Source organism: Dermacentor silvarum, chromosome 3 (assembly GCF_013339745.2).
Source record: "Dermacentor silvarum isolate Dsil-2018 chromosome 3, BIME_Dsil_1.4, whole genome shotgun sequence".
Classification (NCBI taxonomy): Eukaryota; Metazoa; Arthropoda; class Arachnida; order Ixodida; family Ixodidae; genus Dermacentor; species Dermacentor silvarum.
Genome location: NC_051156.1, coordinates 200495734 through 200518926, shown reverse-complemented (window position 1 = coordinate 200518926; position 23193 = coordinate 200495734). Strand labels below are relative to the sequence as shown.

General features: G+C 44.7%; 1 protein-coding gene across 2 annotated transcripts in view; it reads left to right on the top strand.

The window, feature by feature from the left end:
- Window positions 1–22326, top strand: part of LOC119446482 (TBC1 domain family member 10B) — a 36901-nt gene extending 14575 nt beyond the window's left edge. For both annotated transcript variants that reach the window (XM_037710919.2, XM_049664173.1), the window contains exons 6-10: window positions 1–181; window positions 5598–5672; window positions 8190–8304; window positions 11410–11564; window positions 12589–22326. In XM_037710919.2, coding sequence (XP_037566847.1) covers window positions 1–181; window positions 5598–5672; window positions 8190–8304; window positions 11410–11564; window positions 12589–12687 — 625 coding nt within the window. In that variant the 3' untranslated portion in view covers window positions 12688–22326. The remainder of the gene's footprint in view (window positions 182–5597; window positions 5673–8189; window positions 8305–11409; window positions 11565–12588) is intronic.
- Window positions 22327–23193: the final 867 nt, after the last annotated feature.

The window sequence follows — 23193 nt, the reverse complement described above, 5'->3', positions numbered from 1 at the left end:
GCAGGAAGACCTCTTCCGAATACTGAAAGCCTACTCGGTGCTGAACCCTGCAGTAGGCTACTGCCAGGGCCAAGCGCCTATCGCAGCCGTCCTGCTCATGCACATGCCGGCCGAGCACGCCTTCTGGTGTCTCGTGGCCATCTGCGACAAGTACCTGCGAGGGTACTACAGCCCTGGACTGGTGAGCAGGCCTACTGTGTGTCATAGTTTCACCATGGCAGTGATTCCACTCCTGCGCCAACTGCGCCAAAGTGCGCCAAATGGGATTTACTGCGCCATCCTGATACAATCGACGAAAATTGCGCCTAACTGCGCCAAACAACCTCGGATTTGGCGGCGTCTATCGTCGACAATTGCACCAACGGGGAATTAAAACGTGCAACGCGATGATAAGGCTAGCCTTAGTTGCGAACAGGAGACTAAACAGCACTAGCGCGTGCGTCCCGATTAAGGGGGGACGCGGCTTTCGCATCGTGAAAAATGGCTAAAAGATCGATTTTTTGAAAATCACATTTTCAATTTCTGTAACTCTTATTTTATCTGATTCCGAAATATCATCGCTGAAAACCAAGTAGAAGTGCTCTAAAAAAATTGTATCAGCCAAGGTGCCGAAAAATTTCGCGGAAATCGCGAAAAAACGGCGTTTTTCAAGCCACGATATCTCCGGAACGGCGCAGCCGAGCGCCGCCATCTTGGACTCGTTGGAAAGCGCATTTCTCCGTCTTCAAATTTGCCGCTTCAGCTATCTCCTCCATACAGAAACAAGCACACAAAAAGCAAACGATTGAAGGTCGTGCCGGAGCCACCGATTGCCCGCGCACGCCACGTGACTCCAGCGCGGTTCGCCATTGGTCCGGTGCTCGCTTCGCGATGGCGTCGTCTGCACCGCTTGCTGCGGTCTCTTCGCGAGCTCTGAGCGGTTTCCGTAATCTCGACTAGTAGAGCGGGCGCTACGTGGACATCGCAGCAGCGTGGCCGATCCCGCTTTTTGTAGACGTCTCAGACCCGCGGCTAAGCATTCGGAGCATCGGTGACGCGGATTCGCGACCTCGCTTCGGGCACGGAATCCTCGGTCACGCGGCTAAGCCTTTCGCGCGTAGGCGTCTCCGACTCGGCGATCAAGCACATCGCGCGCGGGCTTCTCGGATCCTTGCCTAAGCATTTCGTGCATCGGCGCCTCCGACTGCGCGACTAAGCACCTCGAGCGTCGACTCCTCGAGCCCGCGGCTACGCATTTCGCGCGTCGGCACATCGCTCAGCGAGTCTCGACTCCTCGGACCCGCGGCTAGGCACTTCGCGCGTCGGCCCTGCGAGCGTCAACTCCTCGAGCCCGCGGCTAGGCATTTCGCGCGTCGGCACCTCGGAAGGCGCGACTAAGCTAATCGAGCGCCGCCTCCTCAAGCCCGCGGCTAGGCATTTCGCACGTCGGTACATCGCTCATCGAGTGTCGACTCGTCGGACCCGCGGCTAGGCACTTCGCGCGTCGGCACCTCGAGCGTCGACTCCTCGAGCCCGCGGCTAGGCATTTCGCGCGTCGGCCCCTCCGACTGCGCGATTACAGAGCGTCTATTATTTGGACCCGCGACCAGGCATTTCGCGTCGGTACCTCGTACCCGTGACTTAGCACATCGTGTGCCGACTCTATTATCGTAATTCCACGATATCTCGCAACAATACCTATCTACCACCCCTTCATAAAGAGAACCTCATCATGAGCTCTGCTCACTAGACCACTTGGGCTGGCACAGACACCTGGCTGCAGAAGTGAGGCATCATACAAAAGTACAGGCTGGAAAGCACCTAGCAGCTGCATTGCTGCCTATCTATCAGAGACTCTCCTAACCTCCATGTCAATGGAAGATGATTCAGAAGGCTGCTGAGAGCCTTCATTCAGTAGCATGGTCGATTCTACCAAAAAAAAACAATGCCTCACTGACTGCACTAGAGACTGCTATCAATGAGGCAGTCTGCAGGTACAACGCTAGAACTACTGTATATTTATGCCCACATAGTTCTGCACCTCACTTGGTTTGAAACCCAGGCACCATGCTCTTTGTAGAGCAGCAGTAAAGAATGCCATACAAGCATGAAAAACGCAGAACAAAGGCACAGCAGCCCAGAGGCCACATGATGCGGGAGTGGTCCCACATTTGCGACGCAACAGCGGTGCTACCAATGCATTGGGTACTATGGGAGCTTAACAGCCGGGAAGACGCAGCGCCCGGGAACGTAACAGCGGGGTTCTACTGTCGCTTGTTTGAAGCGCAGCATGACATGTGATTATAATAACTGCATGCCGCCAATGTGTCCATCATTTCTGTTTATGGATATACGGAATGACATCTGGGAAAACTAGCAATATATGACACGATATCAATTTGTGTGTGTGTGTGTGTGTGTGTCGCATGTACACTCGTTTTTTTGAAATACTTCAGGATGTGAAAAATCAGCTGCTCCAAGCTGCTCCCAAATGCCAAATTGCCTGCTCCAAAGTGCTCCAAAATGAAATTTCTGATGCTCCAAAAATTGCTCCAAATCAGAAGTCCGCAGTAGCATCACTGCCATGGTCACCCAGTTAGCAGAACACTTTATGTCAAGTGTCTACACCTTGGGTCATCATAATTACAGCAGAATGGAGGCGTCTCTCAGTGGCCTCAGCTAATTTCGTCCAGTACTGTCCCTGGCTGTCTGTACCGACGTTGCCAAAGACGAGCCACACTCATACTATGTTCGCGTCGTGCATTTGAGCTTTGGCACTTGAACAAATTCTTTGATGATTTCAGTTCCTTTCGTTATCATATGTTCAGGTAATTATGCTCGAACCTTACTCGAGCGTTGAGTGAAGGTATCATTTTCACAGAAAACGTGTTCCATCAATATTTCGGGTGAAAGTAAGAGATAAATCACACATGTAATGTTCTTTTTTTTTAATTTGGGTGTTGGGCATGAGGACCTTCACTAGAAGCGCTGGTGCTGCCATCGTTTTTGCGTCAAAAGTTGGATCACTTCACACTGCTTTGTCTCGGCAGCACTCGCCCGGCTTACCGTGAGCAGTCTATTCTGCGGTTTAAGAGGCTTGTTATATCATTTTTTATCCAGAAACGTTGTCTTTTGTAATCAACAATCACTGACTACTGTGTTAGCAGTGAAAAAGTTGCTTTGAAATGCTCGGAACACTATATTTTAGTACTTGTATCGAGAGGCTCACATCAGAGCTCTGGTGCTCCGCACATTCCAAAAACGCTCATTTATTTTGGTTAGTGTCAGTTTTTCTTGGGAGGGGGAAAGGCACTATGCTGCACTAATTAGACCTGCCCTACGTTTTATTGTGCAATAGATCTGTAGTCACGGCATCATACGTTAACTTTTCATAAAAGATTTGCATTCGCCATGTGCAGCTTATAAATGTTGTTTACCGTTGTGAAAAAAAGACGGTATCGGTATAGCCTTTTATTTTTTTAACAACAAATCGCATAAGCAATTGTTGCAACATTGTGGTGCCAACACTGCATAAAATTAAGCTTTTTCCACGACATAACGCAGAAATTATTTAGCAAAATTTCATTTCTTTTCTTGGCATTCTCTGTACTAAACGCAGAAAATACATTTAGTTCCCTCCTCTGTGTTTATCAGTACTGTGAAACATAATCGGCACACATTTATCCACTGCTGTCTGCTACCTGTCAGCGGGAAATGAATAGGACAGTCATCTCGCAGGCTAACAACAAAACTTTGCACTATACATAAACCTGACCAAAATTTGTTGAACTATTTTCTGGCTAATCACGTTGTGGTTAAGGGCTAAGCCAATATGATGCTACACACATAGGTACATTATACAGTTATGATATGAAACGACATGTCATAGTAGACAAGCAAACAACAATGACTAAACAAATGGAGTGAAACAGCTATGCTTGTGCCTTCGGCAAAAATCCTGATACGACACCAACAAAGAGGTCTTGAACATTGTTCAAAGGATTGTCATTAGTGTTCAAGCAAGCTATACGCCCAAGCTCGTTACGTTGTGCTCCTCTTTCTGAGATTTTACGTGCCAAAACCAGTTCTGATTATGAGGCACGCTGTAGTGGAGGGCTCTGGATTAATTTTGACCACCTGGTGTTCTTTAACGTGCGCTACAACACCCTCGTTACATTGTGATACTGTGCAAACTAACTTAGTTGTATCTAACAGGTAGGTAGCTCCTTTCCCGTATCAAAATGCTTCACTGTTGAGGGGCAAGTCCGGTGATCTTGTGCTTATATATGTTTGCTTTAAAAACGAGCCACAACATTTTATTGACCATTCAGGTTCCGTAGAAGCTAGCACGTCCGTCCATTTTTGTAAACTAGTTGGCATGCAAGACAGCACGTGTAGCAAAGTTTGATAAAATGGTGCGAAAGTACGCCAGATTTTCTCATATGGCATACCAAATAGTTGAACCTTCCAAAAAAATCACTCTCGCTTAAAAGTAATAGCTAAATATGGCCGGTACAATGCAAACTGTAGCGCACTGCGCTGATGTGTAGCAGACACTTCTCACATGGTCAAACTTTACATGTCACTCAGGGGCTGGCGGTAAATGGTGCCACAGTATGTCCTCGCGTCCGACAACATTCAATAATTTTCTGGAGCAAACAGAAAAATGTGTAGATTTGTAGACATTTTTACGAAAGAATTTGGGAATTGGGGGTTATATTTCCTAAGCTCATCACACCATCTGATTTTTTCCCACCCCCAACTGTGGTTTTCATCCCTTGGTGCCCAGTCTATCACTTTGATTAATCACCAGTTATCTGTCCTATATGTAACACGACTTTTCCAATTGCACTTCTGTCTCTTAATTTCAACTAGAATATTGTCACGGTAGTAACGGTGAATAACACAGTAGCAAAACTGTGAATGACAAAACTAGCTTTTTATTGGGCAAACTTGTGCCCACAAAACAAGTGACACTCGAAACACAACCATAGCGGCAAACACAGTCGGCGGTCGGCGAAAAAAATCTGATCAGCGGGTCAAGCGCGTCGGCTTTTATGCATGAGTCATCGAAGATTCCAGAGTAATCGCTGGTGCCCGTGTATTTTTCAGAAGGTACTACACAATTAGCGTTGCGCATACAATCAGATTACACAAGGCTCGGTGACAACAGACAGCGGATAGACCCATCGATAACATTCGATAAACTTCCGATACACGCAGGCGCGTCCAGCGCTGAGCGATGACATTTGTTAGATGGTGAAACGCGGTCACCTGAGAAAGATAAACGAGTACACGTGTCAATATCAGCTACCTACATTACGTTTTTCTGTATCATTGCTCGCTCTTATTGTGATGTGCTGCTCAGTAAGGCATCATTGCAATATCTGTGGAAGGGAATTTGGCTGTTTGCTCTTCCCTTGCAGTTTGGTTTGAAGGATTACGTTTTCTCAGTGGCTTGTTTATAAAACTTTTGTCATGTGAAAGCCAGACACTGTTGTGAAGTTATTGGTAGAAACTGTTGTGTGTTGTCTTGCTATTGTTGCGTGGGCTTAAACGGTAATGCATCTCATTTTATGCAGCTATAGGGTTCCTCATGGTTCCTTTGATCATTGCAGGATGCTGTCCAGCTGGATGGAGAGATATTGTTTGCACTACTCAAAAAGGTTTCCCCATCTACACATCGTCATTTAGTGAGTATTGAAGTGGCCACCTAAAAGTGTAGGTGCTAGTGTACAGTAAATCCTTGTAAACTTGAACTCTGATGTCTCAAAATATCGGCTGAGCCAAAATTCTTTCCTGGCTTGGTGTCAACTCCATGTATTTTTCACCTCTTATCTTGAAATGCTTTTGCGCCATACTTTGGATATCTTGAAATCTTGGCTGCGAAAATTTCGGGAAAATTTCACTACCCAAAGGTGTCAATACTTTGTGTGTACCTGTGATATCGCTGAAAAGTGCTGGTACCCCAAGTTTGTAGCGCATTCCGCTTGATTCTACGCCACTCTTATTATCGACCGTTCATGGCTGGCTGCAATCTCATTGATAATGTGGGCGGAGCATCATTCTCACTCCTGATGAAATGCGATAAGTGTGAGAAGTTACATGTGAGCTCCGCAACATGAATGCTCACATGTGAGCCGAGTGTCGTCAGTTTGCTTGTTTGCCGTGCTCTGCATTTCTGTGTTTGTGAATCCACGCGCTACATCAGCCGAGACAAGGAATTTCTGATGCCAATTTTTATCGCGCTTACCCTTTTGTCATAGCGATGCTCCACCCTCATTATTAATGAAATAAGCCAGCCGAGAACGGTGGATGAAGTCGAGCGGAAGGCATGGCTACAATATTGCGGCCCTAGGGCGGTATTCCGGGCCGATTACTTTTTTTTGTATACATGCACCAGCGTTTGCTTGGCTGTGTGCGTGGATCGCCGTTGCCTGTAGACACCCGACGTGTCGGGTGCCAAGCTGCACAGTATCTAGAAAAGTGATTTACTGAAAATACCGCTCCTGATATATTCAGATTTTGCGAGAAATTTAGCGCCTACTGGTACCTATTTCGGAAGGCTCTGTATGGTCTATGCGTGGCCAAGGGCTCATATTCTCGTGAATGTGCTTATCTCGAAATGTTTCTCTGTTGTTACAACTTCGAGTTAACACGGCTTTACTGTACTTTTCAGTTGTCTTTTGTTGCTTGCATCATGACCTTTCTCTGACAGTAGTGACAGTGTTTCTCATGATAGTGTTGTGCTCACTGTCACGGATTGCTTACAAAGTCTTTAAAGGCCAACTGCAATAATATTATGGCCCTTGTAAAAACCTAATATCAGATAGTGTAGATATAGGGGCATTTCTGTGTAATATTTTTCAGTTCAAAATATGAGTAGATGCATCATGAAAAGCTAGCAAAAAGAGCGGCTTTTCATACCACAGCTGAAAAAAAAAAAAAAAAAAAGCACTGCCATTACTGCTTGCTGGGAGTGCTGGGAGCTTCTTGGCATGACCTCCGAGATAATGTGGCTGGCCGCGGCGTGCTGAAAAGTCTTGGAGGCAACATGCTGGGACTTGCGCTATATGCACTCACCACCAGGTGCTATTTAAAAGCTCCTAATAAGAAAATTAGACAATTACCAGCCCTGTAGCTTTGCCAAGGTTGCTTCAGTAGTATATACTATCCCTATGTAACTAATTTAGCCATAGTGAAATTTCGATTGTAGTTGGCCTTCCAAGCACTGCCTATGTGAAAACTGTGCTGTTTGTTGCATGCGACTGTTGTGGCATCATATAATAAAACCTTGTTATAATGAAGTCACATTCGAGATGCAAATATGTTTGTTGTATATCTGTTATACCCAAGAAACCCAACACAGGTGTGATGCCTCTCAACGACAGGTCAAGGGTCCCTTGTAGATTTTCTTGATCTGTTGGCAGCTTGCCGTGCCAATTCATGGCGTGTGGACAACACTAGATTACAAACGCACCTTGCATGTTAGTATGCAACCGTGTTATGGCCGCGATCACACAGGATTAGTGTTTTGGCCTGCTGGCTGCAGGCCAGCCAATTGGCAAAAACACACATATAGTCTTGGATCTGGATTTACGTTTTCATTACAGTACCAGAACGCTCTGAAATAATGCATGGCCGACCAAATTTCATATTTACTTCATTATTATATCCATTGTTTATCATGTCAAGGTTCAGTTGTAGCAGGGCTTCTGTAGCACTAATGAAGAGCCACTGAGTGTGCAGAGATTGAGAAGTGCACTTCTTCTCTGTAGAGCTTTGAAGTGCTGTTAACACTGAGGTGTCCCTTCACTTCTTGTCATTTGCAGCACTATGTTTTAACTTGGCATAAGTGAAAGTTGGGCGAGTTAGTTTAAATGCATCTTGGCGAAACACTGTGTAAAGGGAGACCAGTGGCACAGCCAGGAGGTGGCACACCAGGCACGTGCCCTCACCCCCAAAATTTCTGTGGGAGTATGCAGCCTTCCCAACCCAACTCCCTCCTTCTTCCCTCTCCCTGTTCCGGGTCAAGTGAATGCACCCCCCCCCCCCCCCTCTCGAAAGAATTACAGACTACGACACTGAGGGAGATCAAGGAGAGGCAATAGGACACGTGCTTGCTTCACCGTTATTTTCGCTGTCATTTTTATCTACTCTTCAGCAATCTTTGCCATGCCTCTAGAGCCTACTTTTCTTCTTCCTTGCAGAAAAAGCAGCGTGTGGATCCCATCATGTACATGACAGAATGGTTCATGTGCGCCTACAGCCGCACCTTGCCTTGGGCTACCGTGCTTCGCGTGTGGGACGTTTTTCTCTGTGAAGGTGAGCAGCCTCTGCGAAGTTGCCCGGCACTGGGCTACTTGGCCACAATAAAAGTCTCATCTCGATGTACCCTAAACATTGCAATGTTTCCAAGTGCATTGTGTTTCCCTGCACCTAAAAGTAACTTACAAATCTTTTATCAAGCTTGAAAGTGCTGTCGACCTGAAATTTTATTAGACATACCGGATACTGCACGTAACTTGAACCAAGCTTTAAATATAAGTGGTACCTCTCAGGCGAGCAGAACCAACTGCGTGCTATTCTAGTTGACCCGAGTTACACAAGATTTTTGGTGTGCAGTTACGTAGTTGGCTAATTAACTAAGTTTAGTTACGCAACTTTCTTAAATATTTGTTTTACGACTTGTGTTTGATTGTGCAAGTTGTAGAGCATGCTCAGAAACACCCGATAAGGTTACGTTCATGATGTTATCTTTAACGTTGTTCTTTTTTTCCTTGGTCTGAAGAAAGCCCACGAAATATGAAAAGTATGACACCCCTGCACACGTGCACATCTATATGCAGCGTTCTGAACATTGTTTACAAGGAATGGCAGCCACATGTCCGTTTAAAAATGTGTGATTGGCCCTGGTGTCCAAGAAGTACGTCAGCACTATCATTACAAAGATGGAAATCTGCCCTGATCTAAAATGATAAGTGTTAGGGCAGCACTGAAACGGATCGAAATTCTTGTTGACTTCTTTAACAACTTACATGCGGGCCTCATTCTTTGGAGACACGGTTGAGAGCGCTGCATACCAGACGCGCAAGCATGTCATTTGTCAAATTTCACGGGCTTTCTTCAGTGCCCCACAAAAAAGAGCCTCCTTAAAGACAACATCATGGAAACAACTTCATTGGGTGTTTCTGAACATGTTTAACAACTTGTACAGTTGAACCCCGCAATAACGAAATCGTCGGGGAAAGCGAAAAAATTTGCTTTTGCGAGAATCTCGTTGTGAAATGAGGCAGCACAGATAGGGAATGTGTTGCAACTCGAAACTTTACTGTGAAAATTTTGTTAGCCTACTTTGGCAATGCTCGCTCAAGACTATAGAACTGTATTGCCATCAGCACAAAGTGTGCTCCATGTGTCGCTCAGCAATGATAGCACTGCCAGCGGTATTATCCTTCGATCGCTTTTGGAGATATGATCACTTTTGGAGATATGATCACTTTCTCGGGATACCTCGTAACTAGACACCGGACGTGGAGCAACAACATTCCTCTAGCACACACTGTCTCTTGCAGACGTGTCTGGTGCCTAGTGCAAAAGTGATCGTATCTCGTATCCCGAAAGTGATCAACCGAATATACGGCCCCTTCGTGTAAATGTACGTCCGGCGACACCAAATCTGCAGGTGATCTTGTATCCCGAAAGTGATCAACCGAATATACGGCCCCTTCGTGTAAATGTACGTCCGGCGACACCAAATCTGCAGGCGAGGGTGTCTACGACCGTCCGCGAAGCGGTGTGTGCGGGAGCCTTTATTTCTTCGTGCAAAATGGCATTGTGGATCGGCGAAGCCGGCGCGACCAACGCGCGAATGGGTCAGGAGCCAATTCGGCGCCGGGCCCGTCGGGGCGCGTCGGAAGCCACCGGTTACGTTGGTCGTTTTCTCCAACGTGACGTAGCGTGCGCGCCTGTGCTCGCGTTACATCGGACTATAAACTAAAGTGGCTTTACTATAAACAGCCCTATAGTGTCACTTAGTTTCAGGTTAGTGAAGTGAAGCGCAGAGACTTACGCAGTAACCAAAGAGTGGTGCTGCCAGCGCGTTGAAAAAAAAAATGTTTTTTTTTTCTTCGGCAACATAAACTGGAAAAGGAAAGTGCCAGCTTGGCGGACTAGGCCAGCTGCAGCAAGTGGCGGGATCAGGTTTGAATGAAGGGAGGGGGAAAGGTCACGCCTGCGGCGGCAAGATCGCCGGGCCGAGGGATGCAGGCCTGTATTGCGCATGCTCGCACGCACGCACACGTACGCTCGCTCTCGCCTTGCAGTCAATGTGAATTCAAGCGCGCCAAGCGTGTTGCCTCCGCTTCGCGTTCCGTCGCCGCGGAGAAGGTGCTTCCGGTTGCTGCTCGCGCAAAAATGACAAAATTTGGGGCGAAATCTCTAGGTTGTTGGCGGGGAAAATTCATTATTTTGAGGGAGTCTCCTGCTGCCACTTCGTTATGTAGAGGTCTCAAATACGTGTGCTTCTATGGAGTAACGGCGGGGAATAGAAAAACTTCATTATATCCAGGAATTCGTTATATGGAGGTTCGTTATAAGCAGGTTTAACTGTATACCATAAAGCAATCTTGGAAAAGCCCCTATTCTTTGTCATTGTCCCCAAAACAGCGCACACAGGCAGTCTTGACGACCAGTCTTGACGAGCAGAACGTCCTGGAATGCCGACCTATACAGTCGTCACACCACAAGACAGTGAAGGCACTCTTGAAATTGTTACGTTAGAGTGGCCTATTGGAGAGACTGTAGTTCTCGTGGACGTTCAGTCTTCCCTATCCTTTTTTTTTCTTTCCCCCCGTTTCACTGCTTTTTCTCTCCGTTGTTCTTTCCGTCTTTCATTTCCCCTTACCCTTCCCCCAGCGTAGGGTAGCGAACCAGCATCTTGTCCGGTTAACCACCCTGCCTTTCCCATCCCGTTTATCTCTCTCTTGGCAAAGCCGCAGCGCTGGTAATTGCATAGTTTTCTTGTTAGCAGCCTTTACACAACACCTAAGCAGACAATGCATGCACCTGGTGGTTGTCGCTATGACAGAAGTCCCAGCATGCCACCTCTGAGATTTTGCAGCACACCACGGGCAGTGGCACATGCCGTTTTATCTCGGAGGTCATGCCAAAGAGTTGCATGTGTAACTTGCGTAACATGCGCGTCATGCGTAACTTCAGACAAGCGGTAATGACGCCTTTTTTTTATAGTAGCTGTTTTATCCAAAACAGCTACTATATCAGCGAGCTTGTCGTGACGCTTTCGCTGCTCTCTCAAATCTATCTTAAAACTAGGGTTTTTCTCGGTTCAAAGTTTTGTTGCAGTCGGCCTTTCAATATGTGCTGACTGGCCACTGTCTTCCTTGTTGGCTGGCCTCTCATCTTTCTTAGGTGTGAAGGTGCTTTTCAAGGTCGCTCTGGTGCTTCTGCGAGGTGTGCTTGGAGGAGGAGATGTTGGCAAGCGCTACCCAGCCATGTTCGAGACGCTGGAGGCCCTGCGATCTCTGCCCGGGCCACTTGTTCAGGAGGACTATCTCGTCACACAGGTATAATCCCTATTGCCTTCTTTTGCGACCTTGAACAACTCTCTCATCAGAAGGTGCCGCGTGGCAAGCGCAGAAACTTATGCCGTTCACCTCCGCCCCTTAGCTCCACTTCCTGAGGACACAGACATTGTGACATGCTTCGAGTGTTCACCAGCTGCGTAGTGTTGTGTGCACTTTACTCCTTTTTATTTTTCTCCTTCTCTCTTTATTTAATTTCTGGTCTCCTTCTATCACCTTTAAGTCCCTATAACCTTACCCCAGCACAGGTTAGCCAGCCTCTTTTACACTGGCTAAATTCCCTGTATTTCCCTCTCATTTACCTGCTCTCATTTCCCTCCTCTCTATCCACTCCTTAGCTGTCATTGTGACTGTTACCAAGGTTATCGTGCTTGCTTTTCTGTAGGCCACACATCCGCTCATTATTTATGAGTACAATTTTGTAATAATTCTTTTCTCAATCCATTCTTTTAACTTTTCATCACTGTTTCGCATGTGCTGGCACATGCCATTACTGCTGCGATTGGCCACTCAGTGCGGTCATCATCGGCATGTGCACACTGCCGTGTGATGTTTTCGCCACAAAGGTAATAGATGCTTTGCAAAAGAAGGGAGTTTGCTTGTAAATGGCACTTCTGGCATACCAGAGCTCCAGAAGACCAACTGGGTTTGTAGCACCATCTTCTATTGGCACGTATCAACACATGCGGCAGCTTGAATATCTGACAACGGCATAGTGTATTGAATACTGATGCCTTATGAGCGCCCTCCAATTAGGCGTTTTTTGGCAGTGTTGCTCTTCTCCAAGAAGCCAGAAAGTTTGAATTGACCGATAAAACCTGGAGCTTTATTTGAATTAAGCAGCTTCAGAATGCAGTTGTAGGTCCAGACCACATGGACAAGTCCAAAATCATGCCAACATCTCTCAAAATGAAAGAATGGGTTCTCGTTAGTCCTAACTCGTTCACATTTTATTAGCCCACAATGCGCAGTCTCACAACTGTTTTATCTCTTTTTTGAACTTCAGTTTGTTCAGCTAGATGTCACCAGCCACGACATGATGAAGGAGCACCAGCGACAGATTGCCAAGCGGCGGCTCGCGCAGCTCTCCAAAGTGAAAACCTAGCAGAGGAGCACGGGACAGCAGTTAGCTCTGCAGCTACCTGTTGGTACACAGAAGCCAAAAGCCACTCTGTCTAGAGAGAGAGAGAGAGCTAGGCTTCCTCGGAGAAACGTAATCCTGCTTCAAAAAGAAGGAAAAAAGTGCATGACACTGTCGCCAGAGGCAGTCTGAGGCTCCTCACGGCTAGCAGAATTGTATGAAGGTTGGTGCTTCAGTGGTTCAAGTCATGCTCGAGGCTTATCGGTGAAAAGCACTATTCTACTCTAAGGCAATTTTTGGGTTGTGGCCTCGATCGGTCACTTTCGGGGATGCTTTCAATTTTACGGGGTGTAACATCCAGCGTGACACCGCACTGAAGCGCTGGCCATCTTGTCAATGCACTTGGACACTACGCACTGTGAGAATAACGCAGATTGAAGGTATGGCATACCTTTGGTCACATCCACGTCAACTGTCTCAGTCAATCAGTGGGCACTGAAAGTGATATCCCTAAGAATTATCTATGGAGAATGCAGCCCCAGTTGTTTCCCAGCTGTAGGTAATGGATGACAGTATGCAGAAATTTTTTCGCATAGTAGAAAACCATTTACAAGTGCTCACGCTTTGTGGTGATGTGACACTGTAGAGGATGTGTGGCTATAGCCTTTATGACGATTGGAGGCGATGTGAGGAGATCGTACTGTAGTGGTGCACAGAAGTGTACTCTGACGAGAGAGTTTTAGCATACCGCTACTGCGCTATCACTACTGTCTTATTCATCTCCCAGTTTTGCTCGTGCTAGCTTAGCTGCACCAGGTGCATATGCGACGTGGCTTAGCCACATTGCACGTGCAAAGATGCACCAACAAGCCCAATTCTCTTGATCTACTGTAGCTTAGCTAGGCATATATAAAGTTGGCAGATGGCCAAAGCAGTAGTGTTAAAGTAGAGTGGAAGCGGCATGCTATAACTCTGTGTTGAAGCCAACAAGTGCACGTCACTGTGGTAAAGGACGTTGCCACACAAACTCTGCCTGGCGTGGTTTTACACTAAGAAGTCTCCGGCAATATATTCCCAAGGGGCTGCTTCAAACTGTGCCTGGTTTTAAGAACTTGTCAGTAGTAAAATTTAGCTTAATTGCGATAGATTTACTGCCAATTGTGACTGCTTCCACATGCTAAGATTATTTGTGAACTTTCATGCACGACATTCGTGAGATATTCAACAATTCATAGCTTGATACTGATTATTGAGATCAGTTGAACACCATAATCGAGGCACAAACATTACTAGGTACGTCTCCTCAACAACAGTCCAGCAGCTTGCTAGTCTAGTCATAAAAGTTGTATAAACAGTATCATACTTTGAAGTTCCCAAGTAGGATAAATTGTAAACTGTACCAGTGTGTCTTTGCTTGATATTCTTAACCTTGACTTGCTGTTTTGTGCAAGTTGTAATCTGTAGGCCATCGAAAATATCCATGAGAATGCATATGCTCATTGTCTATATTGCTACCTGATGGCTTAAAGAGTGGACCATGGTGCCGGTGATATTATGAGCATTATGGCACAATGTCGCTTAAATACCCTGTTTTCACACACATAACCCGCCTCCTCATATAAGCTGCGCAGCCCATTAGAGCTCCCAGGAATGGTTTAAAAAAGCCCGCGCAAATAATGGCTTGAACATAATTCTAACTGTTGTACGAGCAATTCAATACCATTGTCAGTACCAGGAAAAGCATCACTGGTGCCCTCTGTTGAAGGCGCGGTGCGGCTTCACAGCAGTGCAGTGCATATTTATGTGCGAATTCTGCCTTCAAATGCAAGTTCACGGCAATGCTCGCAGCATTGACGTGAACCAGCTTGTGAAGGCAACGTTTGAGTATAACTCGGACCTGCACTTTCTTCTTCAGTTCCTCAAGCTCTTGGTCTGTGTTATATGCGCGCAAATATGGTAACTTTCATGTCAGTGTTTATAGCTAGACGCTTGTTAACTGTGTGCTATAACTGCCTTTCTGAAACACTGGATAACTTCAAGCTTCTTCTCGCTTAACCTGTTGTGATGGATCAATGTTGCAACATTGTTGCGCTCCCTAAGCCTCACCTTTCTCTCTGGACAAAGTTGGCTTTGGCAGATGTGGTAGCATTGTCAAAAATTATGAACAAACCTGAAGCGACTTCAGCAGCAGCTGAAGTACTGTGAACCACCGTGAAGGGACCAACTCTTCCGTAGCCTTTCGTTCTAACACCCTTGTAAGAGGGCAGCAATACAGAAGATAACAGTGTTAATACAACCACACTAGTGAGTGTTGAAGACTGCTTGCTTGTATGTGGATGTAGATGACAATAATATAGTTACACATCTGTTTTCTTTTTTCTTTTCTCTGTATACTATCTGCAGTAGTAGGTTGACATCAGCCCAACTTTCTGACATTTCTAGAGGGTTGTCTAATTGAACACAGATTTCGATCATAGAAAGCCCTCTGATGGAAAGGGAATGTCCATATGATGAGCATATGGACCACATCTTAAATGTGTAACTATGTGCAGGCAAACTTATTTTCCTTGTCAGTTTGTGTGGTAGTTCAGTCACATTCATCTAACTGGTGCATACAGACAGTTGCACTACTACGACAGACAAAAATAACTATATTAATTACCAAGTTACTGGTAATTGGTATTACAGAGTCCGCAGACGGGGCTGTGTTTGTGTTTTGCTTGAAGTTCAAATTCATTTCATTTTTGCGCAGCCTTGCTGTTGAAGGCAGCGTTCCTCACCATGTTCTTTCAGTGTCACTTGTGTTGCTGTGAATTGGTGCTGTTTTCTGGAACCATCATTTAGCTGTAAATTTCCACTTGAAGGATGCTTAGATTGGCTAAAGTATGTGGGCTCATTCTGGCCATTCCTGGCTCAGTCAAAGCGGACTAACACCTGCACAAACCGTGTCACCACACGAGTGAATGTGGAATATGACAGCACACAACGATTAACAAAAACAAAGCATGTTTATTGGCACTCCACTAAATGCCTAACAACTTCTAGAGAAACCACAACCTGCACCCTACTGGTGCTGGCTAAAACGACTACAGAAATGTGAGATGTTCACCTACTTCCTGGATGCTTGAGGGAACTTTTTAACCAGAAGCACAGCTGCGAGTTTGCACACACGTCTTGTGTTAGCATTCTCTCACATCATCCTGGTTATCATCCACTAGGCAGCACACTCGCATGAAAAGCTGTCAGGTTGTACCACAAACTGGCCAGCACAAAAATCTTTCATCAGCAGGTGCCTTTTACTGCAGGTGGGGTATTGTGACAGAGTTAGCATAATGTGGAAGTGCCACCAAAAGTGATTGTTTCAGAATACATGACCTGTAGTCAGCACACGGCAGCTATAAATATACCGCATGGAGAAGGGATGGTGTTTGTGATGAGAACAGCGTGCATCATATTACAGCGCAGCTTCAGCTGCACCAAGCACAGGGATATTGAATAAGTTATTTCCGGGTCAAATTGACAACTTCGTTTATGACTTGTGCTTAAAGGGACGCTAAAGGGTGACAGTTAATTCGCTTAGGCTGGTAGGCTACGTTTTCAAAATTCTATTTGTTGTTCTATGGTGAAAAAGGGTTGATTTATTCGCAAGGAAAATGAAGGCCAAGTTTTTGCTCATTTCTTTATTGTCGGGCCCGATCTGCGTCACCACCTTCCGCAATGGTAACCTCACAGTTCATCTTGACGAATTTGGGTCACCTTTATGTGGGGAAGTTTCCCGAAAGTTGCTAAAGTGAGTCATTAGTTTCTTTAACTCTTTAAGTGTTTTATCATTTTTTCCAAAGGTGACCTTATTTTGCTTTCTTTTATGGCTTATTTTCAAACTTCACTCCACCGAAAAGCCTTCTAAAGCTTTTTCAACCAAATGCTTCATGTTTTAAGCATGAAAACATTGCACCGCTCTGGAGCCACGTCAGTGTCGTCTTCTCTTTCCGAGTCATCACTTTCGGTAGAAGAAGCGATGAGGCTATCGTCATCCTCCTCGCTCGAAGAACACCCTAGTGCGTCGCTTTCACTCTCAAATTCACTGTCAGAGTTGAACAGGGGCTTTCTGTTGCACACGCGACTCACATGTGAGCTGTCAACGGCAGACGCCATCATTCCAATTTCGCGAAAAGGCGCAAAAAGTACGTGATTCCAAACATGCGGTCTTTGAGCACTGAAATTATGCATGCAGTAAGACTGGCCAATTTGGTATTTCAAGAAATGTAGTCTACTTATCTAAGCTTGACTTAATATTCCCCCTTTGGTTTCCCTTTAATACTTCAGGCAAGCATGATTCACTCGTTCATTAGAAGTCAGCCTGCGAGCAACTGGCCTGATGCGCTGCTTTGCACTTTCATTAGTGTAAAGCCTTTTGTGAGGAAGTAACATGAGTACTTTGGTGGCTGGATCTTGCTCTGTGGTTGCTTCGATGTTGGGTCTGCAGAAGTGCTGGTTATGCCTTGAAACCTAACAGTTACAGGCTAGGTATTCCTAGGCAGAGACTGTCTGCGCTGTATTGGAGGGGAATGAGAAAGTGGTGCATTGATTATCTATCGAATACCGATCACTTTTGGCCAGGATGTGAAGCCTAACATCACCACTTCCTCCTGAAAGAGTGTGCTTCAAGAATATGGTTAGTTTCTTTTTCTTTATTAAGCTAAGTAGACGAATTCTCGAGCGTGAAGTATGTTTGTTAGTTTAGCTGTGAATTACTTTTTATGCACATGCTTGGTGTAAAGCCTGTTTCACATGGTGTGAATTTACCAAGGAAAATTTAATGCATGTTTTACTGTATATATGGTACTCTGCACACTTTCTCAAGTGGCTGTTCGCAAGTGCCATTTTTTATGCTTGAGCAGGAAATTATTTTTGGACTATGTTGTGCTGGGTAGCACGGAATAATACAACATAATGCAATTTAAAACACTTCATAGCATAGGTTCTTTCCTGTTTTTTTTTTTTTCCATTCTGGTAGCTTGTAATCTATGGTACAGTAATGTTTTAGTAGCCTCATACAGTGATGTTCTTCAACCATGCAAGATGCAAGCAACGTTGGGCTGCCTCGTACATTAGGCGAGGGGGGGGGGGGGGGGGGGCTGGTAAAATACAGTGAGCAGGTTATGCTAAACAGAAAGAAACATCTTCATTCCAAAGCGTAGATATCCGCTGCTGTTATGCGGTGCTTATTTTCATGCTAATCCCGGCCTATGCTGTGTGCAATAAACCTGAACGTCGCCGATGGCTTGTCTGTTTCAAAACAATGCGAAGCTTTACTTAAGTGTGTGCGTATTGTGAAAGTGTATGAGAAAGTGTATTAGTATTAGCATAATTGAAGTTGCAGCGTAAGCAGAGTTACGGCACCAGTTACAGCGTATGCTGAATGGCATCATAAGTTGAGTTATAGCAGAAGCTTAAGAGTGCGAAATCACATCCGCCCGCGAATCACAAACCAGTCAGCCATGGAACAATGAGATATTGACACCATGTGAAACAGGTTTGCATGAAGACCTTATCTTTTCTAGATCAGATACGATGATATGAATGCCTGTAGTTAGATATGAAGCTCTAAAGGAGTGATTTGGTGTCCGGGCTGCGTCGCAAGACTGCAAAATTTCTTTTCAGTGCCTGTGTGAATAGCAAAATTTGCTGGCATTGCTGTTCTAACATCACAAATTGCATTAGGTGTAGGTAGCTTCCTTAGCACTTACTAAGGCCTGTCAAGCCAGTACTTTCTGCACACAGTGTGGGAGGATAGGTTGGAGTATATAAGCATGCCCCTATATACTGCCGTTTTGGTCTCTCTTACACAAGTGGAGGGCACATTAGTTTGCACATTTTCTGTGCAAATGTGTGTTTATCTTAGTTTGTTGACTACAATTGGTTCTCAAATGAGTGAAGATGTATTGTCAAGGCAGCATTTACGATCAGTGAATAATCTGTGCTGATTGACTCATTAGCAGCCCCCCCCCCCCCCCCCTTTTTTTTTTACAGGAAAAGTATTTTACTCCTTGTTTTGATATATTGATATTAAGAGTCAACTTGCTGTCATGGTATGGCTTTTTTTTTTTTTGTAATCTGCAGTTGATACATGAGTTGTGTTGTGTCTAGGACTTGGCTTGCAGATGCAGTGCTTTTAAAGGCTTCATTATTAATGTGGGGAGTGGGGCTTCTAAGTTATTAAGTGTATGTGTGCTTTTATGACGCTTTTTGGTGTACTATTTGTTGTTTGTGCAGATTTGTTCGACGGTCTGTAGCAAAGATCTCTGATGTTTCATGCTTTGCTTTCACACACTGGTTTTATCATACTTTGTTTACCATGGCACCTCTGTTATCTTATATTTTATTGTGTTTTCAGTTCTTGTTTTCAGAATGTTCACATTGTTTTGCTCTTTGCTCTCTTTTTGTTGTACATTTCAGCGGTGCAAATTTATCACGTTGTATCACAACTCTCGCTTATTGATGTTTCCGAGCTTTTGTTACTGTTGCAACCAGCCGCAGGACGTATTTATGTGCATGTTACATGGTACGCTTGTCGTGGTTTGCGGGTCCAGAACTAGCCAACTGTTATTTACTTTCCTAGAACACACACAGTTTGTTTATTTATTTACTGTCTGCACTCCTTGTAACTTAGTCATTTAAATTACCTACTGGGGAGAACTAAGTCTTGTACAAGAACCTATTTTAAGTGTTTTATGGTGATGGTGTCCGCATGAACAGTCGAGTTTCTGACATGTTTTTGGAGACTTGCTGCTATGCGCTAAGCTTATGTAATGCCCATTCTTTCTCTTTTTTGTACATTTGTTTTGAACCAGCTATTTTTTGGCCACTTTCTAAATGCTCGATCGATTTCTTCTTGGCATCATGTAAACTGTTGTTCTCTTTAAGGTGTTAGACATAATGCTTTTGCTTCGCAACTCCAGTAACAGTTTGTATTTTGGCCACAACTGCAAAGAACAACTAGTAATCGTGCACCATTTTTTTTTTTTATGCTTCTCTCTTTCTACATTCCATTCACTCTGCTCCGCTTTTGCAGTTTAGAGTACAACCTCATTGACCTTTTATAGGCCCTAGGTGCCACAAAAACACAATTTGCACTCATGTTTCATCGCATTGCTGTTCCCTTCTGCTGCATATGTAAGCGTAGGGTCTTGGCCTTTAGTAGAAGCATTTATGCCACAACCTATGTTATCTACTCTAGATGAACCTAGACTGCACCTTCCTGTTTGAGTTACCACAACTCTCGCACTAGCTTTCGGTTGATGCCTGCTTGGATTTATGGTGCAATCATCAGATATTTAAATGGCAAGAGCGTTATCACGTGTTATAAAGACAGTAATACTGCCTTAGGTGCCACAATATTTATATGCAACACTGGCAGCATGGCTTACTCTGGAAGAGCAGCAGAAAAACTGCAGCCTTTCTAACCAGTATTATTCGGTGCTAATACAGTAGAACATTGATTTAAGGAAGTCGTATCTAGAGCTGAAAATTGCAAATTTTTTGTGTTGCAATTGAATTGAGGCCTTCAGTGTTCATGGTGTGGTGAAATGTTTTTTTATCAAGCACAACAGGATCACATAGAGCATTTCTTAGCGCATCAAAATGTGCCACAAGCACTTGTCCAGGCTACATGGGCTGTCACACCATGTCTCGGTGAGCATGCAAAGAGAATGACAACCTTGCAGTTAGACTAGTCACCGTTCACTGAAAAACAGCATCCTGAAAAGAGCAATGAAGCTACGAAGTAGCTATGTAGGCATGAAGCTACGAAGTATGTTTTACATAAAACAATTTAAAAAATGTTCTAAAGTTTCAATTTAACAGTCTGCTTTTAACATGTTGTGAACTGCTGTGAACTGCATTAATTACAATCTTCGAAGCATACAAAACAGAGTACAAAACTGATACTATATTATAAGATGCTTAGAAATATGCCACTAATTTGAGATTAGGACCTTGGCAAGGCTTGTTTATGCAGTGCACAATACATATTTGTCAGATTTGGCAACCTTTGCAGATACAGCTTACAGATTTGTGTTGTTTTTGTTGTGGAGTAATGTGGTTGTAACGTTGGTGGCTAAATTGTTCAAAATTGACGAATTTTTGGCAATTTCGCTACTAAGCATTCAAGCTTTAAATCAAAATCTTGCACCCAACAGTCGGTAATATCTAACTTGCACTCTTTAATGAAACAAGTTTAACTCGAATCAGTTCAGTGGTTGTCTTAAAAGGAACAGTCATGTGTTCCACATGTATTTAAACCGGAAAAAATTGTAGTTGGGCTCAAGCTAATGCTCCTGTTTTTGGGTTGCTTGGATAAAATATGGTTGGAATTACGACCGTTATTGTGCAGCTCTGTTTCAAATGTGCGCACTCTGTGAGGTAGTTGCGATTGTGCAGCTCTTAATTGTACAGCATGGCATTGAACTGCTTATAAAACAGCATGGGCTTTGAACATTTATTGCCTAATATTGTCAAATAAGAACTTTACCTTCGCTTCATTAGGTGTTAATTATTCATCTGAAGTCTCCAAAACGTGGATATATTTGACATATGCCTAGTCACAATGGCAGTTAGAGCCTGCCTACTTCTGTGAACATAAAGATAGGCACTTGACCAGCCATCTCAAGATACTGAAGTACTGCATTTTCTCGAGTTTAACCACCCCATGAATTATACCACCCCTTCCTTCCAACACCAACAAGACTCGGGGTAAAATGGTCAGAAAAAAATACATGCCACTGTTTCACTTATCTTGAACTTGATCATAAGGACATAAAAAGAAATGGAGGGGGGGGGGGTTATATTTGAGTAAATACAGTATTTGAATGTGCATATCACACATGGCAGCTATTTGGGTAGGACACTAGATGAAGTGGTATGACGTGTGTTGCAGGCCTTTTGCAATGGTTTAAAAAACAAACAGCCACCCTGGCTGTAAAAATCTAAAACAGTCATTAAAATAATGGAAGGCTGGGTGCACCATCTGTTCCTAAAATGCGTAGCCCAGCATGACTGTCACCATAACAGCCACAAGTCATCGTTATGGTGGTATTTTTGTTGCTGGCACTCACTTGCTTTAAAGTCCACAGAGACCACTCTACTACTATCAAATAAGCCCAGTGACAGAAGCAACAGCTTCACCGAAGGCCTCGCATCAGCTTCGCCCACAATTGTGAAGGGGTCTTTCTTTTTTTAGAGCAGATGGTACATCTTGTACACACAGTACCGGAGTAGACCGATATGTACCGTACTCAATTACATTGCTGATGTGTGTTTTGTGGAAGATATCGGGATGTGGGTAGGGAGGGAAACAGTCCTGCACATACCACCACTTTTCACATGACTGCCCAGACATTATGTATGCTTGACAATGAGACACACATATCGAGTCATTTTCTCGGGCTAATATTTGCACGTGTGCAAATGCCTTGTAAAGCCATTTCTGCAGAGTATTATTTTTGTGACCTGGACTGCCTGCGTGGAACGGTACAGGCTGTTGCACATTGTACAGAGTCTAGTGCACCGAGTATTTTTGTATGTAGATGCCTCCCTTTTTGAGTCCTTGTTAGATCCATGTGCCTCCTGTTATGTTGCAATGGTGGCAGTAAAGCTTTTTTTTATTTGTGGTATCTCTCTGTTGTCTTCATTGGAGTGCTGTATCTTATGAAGACGTCCGTGCTCGTCGTTGTGGCCCAGTGGCTATGGCATTCTGTGCTGCAGAGCATCAGGTTGCAGGTTTGAATCCTAGCTGTGGCGACCAGATTTCGATAAAGGTAGACTGATGTACAGAGCACTGGGTGCCCGTTGAGCCCACGGTAGTCAAAATTAGTCCAGAGCCCTCCACTACGAGGTCTCTCAGCAGCCATGTCGCTTTTAAACGTTAAAAAAAACCTCCTCAATAAGTTTATACACATGTTCACACTCGTTTACAAGTGCATTTAAGCGCAGCACTGCACATCAAAGGGCAGCACCACTGCAGCTGTGAATTTCAGGGTACTGGGACAGTAAGGCTCCCATATTTGCCTACGGCTGCCCACGAGTGCCATCATCCAAACCAGACAGAAGTGCAGAAATGTTGCAGACAGGAGTAGGCCATCAGTAAATGCATGTGCATCTGCTGCGCTACACATGCCATCGTTTCCTTTTTGTGCCTGCTGGTCAAAGTCCCAAAGTATGCAGTACAACATGGCAGACAAAGAGAAATCACGTCCAGCGTGGCCTCGTGGTTTGCGCACCAAATCTCAAAGGCCAAGCTACAAATGACCACTTGTCGACTAGTAAAAACAGGAGAACGCAACTACATCATCACAAAGCAAGGAAATGCGAATAATCCTTGTGATGCAGTAGTTGCATTTTGCTGTTTGAATTTAGTCAGTATGAGCCAACTAGCGCAGGTGCAGCCACTTGTGCATTCCTTATTGTCCGCTGTGCACGCACAATCAAGTCTGCCTGCCATTAGCGGCAGGCAGTGGAAAGGTACCGTCT